Source organism: Punica granatum, chromosome 2 (assembly GCF_007655135.1).
Source record: "Punica granatum isolate Tunisia-2019 chromosome 2, ASM765513v2, whole genome shotgun sequence".
Classification (NCBI taxonomy): domain Eukaryota; kingdom Viridiplantae; phylum Streptophyta; class Magnoliopsida; order Myrtales; family Lythraceae; genus Punica; species Punica granatum.
Window position 1 is genome coordinate 3,357,157 of NC_045128.1, and position 8,997 is coordinate 3,366,153.

At 42.0% G+C, this 8,997-nt stretch overlaps 2 protein-coding genes across 2 annotated transcripts; both read left to right on the plus strand.

Moving 5' to 3' along the window:
* Positions 1-634: 634 nt before the first annotated feature.
* On the plus strand, positions 635-4,361 carry LOC116196708 (calcium-dependent mitochondrial ATP-magnesium/phosphate carrier protein 2-like). Its single transcript, XM_031526567.1, has 4 exons — positions 635-1,591; positions 2,488-3,270; positions 3,370-3,460; positions 3,677-4,361. The coding sequence occupies exons 1-4, from the start codon at positions 1,174-1,176 to the stop codon at positions 3,867-3,869; spliced, it is 1,485 nt and encodes a 494-aa protein (XP_031382427.1). The 5' UTR covers positions 635-1,173; the 3' UTR covers positions 3,870-4,361.
* Positions 4,362-5,299: 938 nt separating this feature from the next.
* Positions 5,300-6,883, plus strand: LOC116198084 (40S ribosomal protein S27-2). The gene is made up of 4 exons (XM_031528407.1): positions 5,300-5,442; positions 5,699-5,800; positions 6,313-6,341; positions 6,447-6,883. The coding sequence occupies exons 1-4, from the start codon at positions 5,440-5,442 to the stop codon at positions 6,571-6,573; spliced, it is 261 nt and encodes an 86-aa protein (XP_031384267.1). The 5' UTR covers positions 5,300-5,439; the 3' UTR covers positions 6,574-6,883.
* Positions 6,884-8,997: the final 2,114 nt, after the last annotated feature.

Here is an 8,997-nt window from a genome sequence, read left to right on the forward strand (position 1 = left end):
AGGTGATCTCAAGCCAAAGATGAGATTCTTAAACGAGTCACAAACCGGTGCTTCTGATCTTGTCTGCCCTCGGTCACATCAGTTCGGTTTGGTTCCATCGCGCCATCAATTTTCGGGGGGGGAGAAGGCCTGTACTTGGGCCTAGAGTGGGCCCTATTGTGGGCCTCTACGGCCCACAAAGTGAGCCCAAAAGTCCCGACAGCCTACTGCCTTCGAATCTTTCCAACGAACTGCAAACTCAACGCTACGGGGAATATGCTCGCGGAAAGAACCACAAATTTTTTTTTTTTTAAAAAAAAGGGAGGGGGGTGGGGATAAATAAATAATATAAAATTATGATAACATATAAATATAAAAAATATAAATAAATAGGACTAATTTGATGCCTGATTCGGTATAATCTGAATGTACCCTTAGCGAAGCAGTTTGAAACGCAAAGAAAGCATCCCGTGAGCAAGGAAAGCTAAGACCGAGCGAAAATATTATGGTAAAATTATGTAAATTTTATGCATATTTCTTTTGAAAAAGACAATTAGAAATGTAATTTAATTTCATTGTAAGAACAATTTTTTGTTTTCTGTTTTTTTTTGTCAATAAATATTTATTTCTAAGATTTGTTCCCTCCGATTGATAGGAGTCACAAAATTATCAGTTCCGCGTAAAGAAGACCGGAAAAGGAAAAATATGGAACCGAAATTATTTCCCTCTCCCTCCTTTATCTGATCATCATCAACAGCGGCGTGGCTTCCACGACCGACGGAACCGCCGCCGCCGGCGATCCCCACTGCCTCCGCCGAGATATCCCCCGGCGCCGACTCCACTTCCATCCGCTCGGTCTTCGTCACGTGGAGAAATTCAAGTCGCCACGTTTGAATCTTCCAATCCTGCCTCCACGGTAACTCCCTCGTTCATATTCCCGGTCGTTGTCGCGTTGAATGCATCGTCCTCGACCTTTGACTCGAATCCAAGTCCGCCATCGCTTTTCCGCATTTGAATAGACGGGTTGTTTCGCGGATTGTTGGAATTGACTCGAGCTGGAGCTTGTTTGAGGATCATGTGATTGTAGATTTAAGCTGCATTCTCGAGGTTTTCACTCTGTGTTGGCGAGAAATCGAGGTCGAATTCGGGGAAGATCTGGGGATCCTTGGGGGCGGGCTATGCTAGACTGGTCCAATGAAGGAGAATGCGAAGTTTGAGGAAGAGAGGAGATCCAGTCCGTGCAATCCGGTTCGGAAGCCCGGGCCGGTGTCAATGGACCACGTTCTGCTGGCGCTGAGAGAGACAAAGGAAGAGAGGGAGCAGAGGATCAAGAGCTTGTTTAGCTTCTTCGATGCGGCCAATGTGGGGTATTTGGATTACTCCCAGATCGAGGCAGGTCTGTCGGCGCTGCAAATCCCTTCCGAGTACAAGTACGCAAGGGACTTGTTGAATGTTTGCGATGCGAACAAGGATGGGCGTGTCGATTATCAGGAGTTTAAGCGGTATATGGACGATAAGGAGCTCGAGCTATACCGGATTTTCCAAGCCATTGATGTGGAGCACAATGGGTGCATTTTGCCGGAAGAGCTCTATGATGCTCTCCTAAGGGCAGGTAAGAAGCACGTCCCATTTGCCTCACCTGTGACTTGTGTTTTGGGTATAACTGTGAACCGTTTTAAGTTTCTGTCAGTCTTTGAATACATTCCCAATCATATCTTAATAATGCACGCTCTGATGGCCCTAATAAAGGGGTTTGTGGGCCAATTGGATAAGTTTAGCAATGCTTGATTGGCTAATGAAATTTTTCCTTCAGCATCCAATGCCATAAATCTATGCAGCAGTGACTAGTGAGCAGGACCGGAGCATAAAGTCTTGCGCTTCTTAACTATGCAGTCAGCACCTTCTGCTTTGACTGTGAATGATTGTGCCACTACTTAGGCATGAATCCATTAATCTATCATGGACATTGGCTGTCAGTGCATCATTAGATTTTGGCTTTTAACTTTCTAGATTTATGTAGTTTCAACTTCAGTGGAGACATCAGCTATTGAAAATTTGAAGAGCATGGAAAAATTGTTCGTATATTTTTTAGCATATGCATCCCAATTTGGGAGTTTACCTTTTCATAAATGCCTCATTTGGAAGTTCTATAACATTATGGAGTTTCCTTGTTATGTGCTCTTGGGAGCACTATAGCGCTCTTCCATTAGAACAACCTATGCTCACCAGATACGTTTATTCTCAATCTGCATATTTCATTTCCCACGCTTTTCTCTGGAGTTTCATTTGAGATTGATCTTTCTGTGGCTTTATCCCTCTTGTTCTTGTATGTATATCTCACCATCCTTGGGTATCTAGATTGGCTGGAAACTGGCTAAATCATTTTCATGCTGATGTTGTGCATGTGCTATCTTTTATATTTCTAAGCGTGCTATAGCCTGAAATCAATATTTTTTAAACTCTCTGGGATTTTGTCATCTATGAGCCACAACAGTATTTCTTTTGTAGGCATTGAAATTGACGATGAGGAGCTAGCCCGTTTTGTCGAGCGTGTGGATAAGGATAACAATGGTGTAATTACATTTGAAGAATGGAGGGATTTCCTTCTACTCTACCCTCATGAGGCTACTATGGAGAACATATATCATTACCTAGAAAGGGTATGCCTTGTGGATATTGGTGAGCAGACGGTTATACCTGAAGGCATTAGCAAACATGTCCATGCTAGCAGGTACCTAATTGCAGGAGGTGTGGCTGGTGCAGTGTCTCGCACTGCCACTGCACCTCTTGACAGATTGAAAGTTATCTTGCAAGTACAAACAACGAAGGCTCGTATTATGCCAGCTGTTAGAGATATATATAGGAAAGGTGGAGTCATGGGCTTTTTTCTGGGGAATGGATTGAACGTGTTGAAAGTGGCACCCGAGAGTGCCATTAGGTTTTACGCATATGAAATGCTGAAAACTGTTATTGTCAAAGCTCAGGGTGGTGAGAATAAGGCTGAAATTGGTCCTGTTGGGCGCCTTCTTGCTGGTGGGATAGCAGGTGCTGTGGCACAGACTTCCATCTATCCAATGGATCTCGTTAAAACCCGATTGCAGACTTGTGAAGGTGGTAAAGCTCCTAATATTGGTGCTATGTCTAAGGATATATGGGTTCATGAGGGACCCCGTGCATTTTATAGAGGTCTAGTTCCATCTCTTCTTGGGATAATACCTTATGCGGGCATTGATCTTGCTGCTTATGAAACGTTGAAAGATATGTCCAAGAAGTACATTCTTCAGGATGCAGGTGAGCTCTCTTGGGGTCTATTACATCATACTTCTCATCAGCATTAGTGCTTTGACCTTTCAATGATAATTTTCTTCTTTTGCAATCCTCCATTTATAGATCCTGGCCCTCTGGTGCAACTGGGGTGCGGGACAATATCGGGGTCTCTTGGAGCAACTTGCGTTTACCCATTACAAGTGGTTCGAACGAGGTACATTTAAGCTACATCCATTGCTTTCCTCTTGGGTGCCTAATACATATGCCATGTTCGTATTGCCATCATATAAAACGTTAATATTTTCTAGGGGGAATTCCCCTTTTTCTTTCTTATGCTTTGCTGAGTTTAACTTATTACCTCAGAACTGTTTTACCCCCTTTTTTACACTCGGCAACTCTCTTACAAGCTTCAGTTTCTTCTTGTTATCAGAATGCAAGCTCAGCGTATGAATACTGAGGCTGCATATTGTGGGATGTCAGACGTCTTCCGTAGAACGTTTCAGCATGAAGGGTTGAGAGGATTCTATAAGGGATTGTTCCCTAATTTGCTCAAGGTGGTCCCATCAGCGAGCATCACTTATCTTGTCTACGAATCCATGAAGAAGAGCCTGGATCTCGATTAGCCGATTCTACTTAGTCCCATTATTGCTCCTGGGATTGACTTGGCTGACTTTTAAAAGAAGGAAAAAAAGAAAAAAGAGTATTGGGCGGATGGAGTCGAGTTAGAGACTTCGACCAGGCAAATAATGGCCCCTTTTGGGGCCAGAATATATCATTGTTTTGGTCATATTTACAGGTAACACTGCTTAACTCAAGATAGAAAGGATATTCTGGGCTTATACTACGCCTTGTGGCGTGAGTCGGGAAACCTTTGTTTTTTGGTGCGATTTTTGCACGTTATTGTTGTATGATGCAGAGGATGCAACGTAAAAGTTTGCGAAGAAATCTGATTTTGTTAGTCATTTTTAGCGGGAAATTTTATCCGAATGGAGTAGAACCTCCGCATTCATGGAGATAAAGGCTGTACTTGCTATCTATCTTATATTTATACATTGTCACGCTCCCTCACCTTGCCCTTCGGATTGGTTTGATTCAGTTCAGTTATCTTCTCCTCATCATCGTGTTTGGTTCGTGAGATAGACTTGGTGTCTCCTTTCCCCAGCTTTTGATGTCCTTTTGGTTCCATTAATTTCGCTATTTCAGAACATGAACCCCATGCATGAATGTGTTAATGATGTCCATACGGATGTAGGTGATGACTACAATGGAAGGAAATATTGTGTGAGTATTGCTCGTCCATTTCGATGTGTAACAGCCAATGAAAATGCATGAAAGTGAGACACTTGCCCCACAATGGGCCTGCAATGTAGCCAGCTGTTTCATTCAATTCGTTGGCCATTTGCAGTCCACTATGTTGTTGTTTTCGGAATTAGTCTTGTATGAGTCGAAATTATGTATTATCAATGTAATCAGTGTTACATGTGGCACCAAATTATCCTTTTTAATATGGTATATGAAAAGATAATAATGTGTTTGGTTTTAGAGTTGAGTTGAATTGAGTTTAGATTTTAATTGGTTTATAATAATTGTGATGTTGAATTATGAGAAAAAATATAAAAAAGTAATAAATAATTGAAAAAAAAGTAATGAATAGTTGAGAGAATTTATGATTAAGAATTGAATTGAATGATTAAAAAAATGAAAAAATAATAATTATGTTGTTAACTTTTATTGTATAGTGAGTAGAGTTAAAAGTTAAGAGTTAAAATCATAAAATCGGATTGGGAAATTAAACGGGCCTTAACTAACAACGGAGTCATCAATATTATGAGGTTAGGGTGGGCGCCTCTGCACCCGACCGTACACGACTACTCGCTTTCTCATAGGAGAGCGCATAATTGGATCCAACTCCAAGAAGGGCTCCTGGGCCCAATGTAGTGTAATTCAATCTAGCCACTCGGACTCTGGACCGGGCTCGTTTACCGGTCGGCCCGGCCCGACCACTAACAGGAAGACCGACTTAGCCATCTCTGATAAAGGGCCAGGATTAAACCTGTAATCATCCAACGGCCCAGACATTCTCGTTCCCGCTCTATATAAGATTTCTGAATCCCTCCGACCTCTTCCCTCTGCGCCGCGAATCTCTCTGCTAGGGTTTTTCAGGGTGCGACAGCTCTCCAGAATTCCGGCAAAATGGTAAGTCGAGGTCCACTCTCTTCGATGAAAAATTGCTTCTTGCAATCACTGCCACGGTCGATTCAGCCCTTTGATCTGGTGGTTGTTTGCAATTAGAACGGTAGGAAGAAAGTAGTGAGCTTTGGCGAATCTATGGCATTCAAAGCTCAATTTGTTTTCCGATGTTATTGGGTCGCCGGTTTCCATCTGGTGATGGCGCAGCAGGGGAATGATTTGAAATGTTTATGACTCGCCGTTTGTGTTTTGGTGATCTCAGGTTCTTCAGAACGATGTCGATCTGCTGAACCCTCCGGCAGAGCTCGAGAAGAGGAAGCACAAGCTCAAGCGTCTCGTCCAATCGCCTAATTCGTTCTTCATGGTACGATTCGCCAGGCCCTGCTCAATCGGTCAATGTTTAAAATCACAGCTTTGCGAAGATGCCCACTTTTTAGTTTTTGGTTGAGAAGGTTCTTGTTTGTCGTGCAATCTTGATAATGGGTTTTGGTACTTGTGGGGATTGTTTCATATTGTTACGAGCCTGATAAGATGGTGCGTTTCTGGTAAATCGGATGTCTTGAGCTTCATTGTAGCTTTTGTTTTGACTGTGACTTGTTTTGTGTTAAACTTTTAATTCGGGTGGATTGTTTTTATATCGAAAAATGAACCTCAGGCTTTTCGAATTAGATATCTGGTCGAGCATTTTTTTTGACAGGAAGATACATAATGGATATGTTGAATTTCATGGGAAGATATCCTCATCGAAAACAATTAATAGTGGAGCAAATGTCGTTCTTGAGAATTATTGGACCCAAAATATACAATTTGGATCTCTGTTCGAATTCTTGCTATCCCGATTGGTTTCCTTATGAATGGCTTCTCCTTGCTTTTCAGGATGTTAAGTGCCAGGGGTGCTTTAACATGTGAGTAAATATTGACTTCGCCTGTCTTGACTAATATGGTTGGATAGCAAATGTTAGCAGCCTGATATGAATTTGTGCAAATTTTCCTGTGTTTTCTCAATGCAGAACAACCGTTTTTAGCCACTCTCAGACTGTGGTGGTGTGTGGTAACTGTCAGACAGTCCTTTGCCAGCCGACTGGTGGTCGTGCGAGGCTCACTGAGGGCTGCTCGTTCAGGAGAAAGGGTGACTAAAAGCTTCTCGGAAAAGTTTCAGTTCTCTGCTATGGATGGAAGAGTTTTAGAAATTTTGTTGCGAGGATGGAATTGAAGCATTGTTTGCTTTGCTTTTAGCGTTTTGAGTATCAAAAATTTTGCTGGAACTGCCAATATTAAGTGACATTGCCATGTCTGGCAAATTCTAGTGCTTATTGATGTGTTGGATTTGCCATTTCACTTCTAAAGGATATACGAAGCTGTGGTTTATGTCGCATTTGGGAACTGGTGTTCGTCGTTTTTACTGATCATAGTAAAGAGCGGGCATTTCTCGTACCCTTTTTTAGGAGATTGTGTTCTGGTATCTTTATCTTTTGCTCTGGTCATAGTAAAGAAAGGGCATTTCTCGTTCCTTATGCTGCTTGAGTGCAGCTAGTAAGCCAATTGCTGTTTCAGGTTTATTGGATCTTGTGCTGTGCCTTGACCTGCCTGAAATTGAATTCAGATCGCTTGCAACTTGTAAGTGTGATTAGATCGGTTGGCTGTGCTATGAGTATGCTCTCAATGCTGTAGGCATCAAAATGAGCATGAGCATGAATTGCCTCAGGCCCGTTTATTTGAAGACAGGATTTGTTTTGAGGAACCAATCTTCTGCTGAAACTGTTGTGACTTACGAGGGACAACCGTGGAGTAATAACTGGTTTTCTAACATCCGAGGCATAAGAATGGAATCAGATGATGCTTCTTCAGGAACCAGGACATTGGCAGTGGAAGTCTAAGCGCTCGATTTCTTTCTGTCAATCCGGATGACTCGTTTAGATGCATCCAAGTTCATGTATTCCTTTCCATTGAGGTTGAGGAGTCCACATAAATTCCATAAAGCCATGAGAGCTCAAGTTGTGTTAGGAGTTACATGAGCTACATCGCCTTCGTAACTTTTAACATGCTAAGAAACTGCATGAGCAGCAATGTTCGTCGCAGTTGTGTATCTGCTTATCTTCGAAACACGGCAAAGATTCCACAAATATGTATGTTTGCAGGTTTGGTTAACCAAACCTTATGGGACTACTCTAGCACGAAAGGCCCACATAACTCTATTCCTCATCTTCTTCCCGTAAGACACAGGAGAAGAGACCACGCAGTTCACTTGAGTGTGGGCACCAACGATGAATTAAACATTTCATCGGACAAGAGACAAGAACATCTGTCACTGTCACTGAACCTTTTGCCTCCCAATAGATGAGTGCTTCTTCTTCCCACTACAACAATCCGTTCTAAACACTTTGGGGGGCACTATGCACTGTCGAAGGGCCAATAGAACCATCCTCGATTGGGCCATACTCTTGTGCTCCCCTTCTCATCACCATTCACTCATGACACGTACGAGGAAAATCTGGAAAAGAGGACGTCAGATGTCTCCATTTCCTTGTTATCTTTTTTCATTATGAAAATACAAAACCTAGACGATCCCTTTAATAATCGATCCAATAACTTTTGCATCAACATTCGCTATACATCAATTGCGTGTCGAGCTTTGCTCGGATACCTTGCAGGGAGGGAGCATAGGATTTTTCGAGCTTTTAATTGTTTTGGTTTCTTGGGTCGAAAGAATAGTTGGCCTTGTAATATTGGTTTGTTGCGTGAGGGCAGGAGGACTCCAATTTTGGAACTCATGTGGGAAGCAGAAGCAGCAAAACGGGCGGACTGGGTCCTACCTGATTCCTGGAGTCGATCATCTTCCCATTAACCTAATCTCATCTCCGAGTCTATACAGTTACCCCTTCTCGATCGGACACATTACATCGAGCCTCTTTGTCATACGTGTTTGGTTTTTGCTGGAGTTTCGTATACGAGATGATCGCAGTTTGTCGGTGATCATTATAAGATCGTATATCCGTTTCGTAATTACATACACGCGGGTATGATTAATGTCCATTTCTTAATGCGGAGAGGGTGGTTGGTCACTTTTGGAGATCACTTGTGGAAGCAAAGTTAAATTAAAGGGGCATGCAACTAATTCAAAAAAGTGTCCAAAAGATAATCTTTTTATTAATTGTTTAGCAGTTATTTGAGATAGCAGAAAATGCAGCCCACTTTGGTTGCACATGGAGAAAAAAGGGAATTTCAGTTTTTTGTGTTTTTTTTAGGACGAACAACCCCACAACATAGGGTTCATGTTCTAAGGTTTTAGTGTCTCCCAAAGATGCCTTCTAGTGATTATTTTTGTCCTTAATTTGGACAAATGCTATATGTTGTTTTTCTTAATTCACGGTTTCTTTGTTCACAAGCAATGAGTTTGTAAATGAAATTCGCGTTAATTGTATCGGTCCATATTTCTGATTGATAAGTAGAAAAATCAAAACTTCCCATGATATTTCAACTCTGACTTGTTATTTATATGTTCGTGACTCCGTGCAAAATTTAAAATTGCTACGATTGATGAGTTTCACTGTTCTCGGCAGT

Excerpts from the sequence above, each read along its gene's own strand:
- LOC116198084 (XM_031528407.1), top strand. Across the intron at positions 5,801-6,312 it reads CGCCTAATTCGTTCTTCATG|GATGTTAAGTGCCAGGGGTG; the intron begins GTACGATTCGCC and ends CTTGCTTTTCAG. Across the intron at positions 6,342-6,446 it reads TGCCAGGGGTGCTTTAACAT|AACAACCGTTTTTAGCCACT; the intron begins GTGAGTAAATAT and ends TTCTCAATGCAG.
- LOC116196708 (XM_031526567.1), top strand. The coding sequence starts at position 1,174 with ATGAAGGAGAATGCGAAGTTTGAGGAAGAGAGGAGATCCAGTCCGTGC. Across the intron at positions 1,592-2,487 it reads TGATGCTCTCCTAAGGGCAG|GCATTGAAATTGACGATGAG; the intron begins GTAAGAAGCACG and ends TTTCTTTTGTAG. Across the intron at positions 3,461-3,676 it reads TTACAAGTGGTTCGAACGAG|AATGCAAGCTCAGCGTATGA; the intron begins GTACATTTAAGC and ends TCTTGTTATCAG.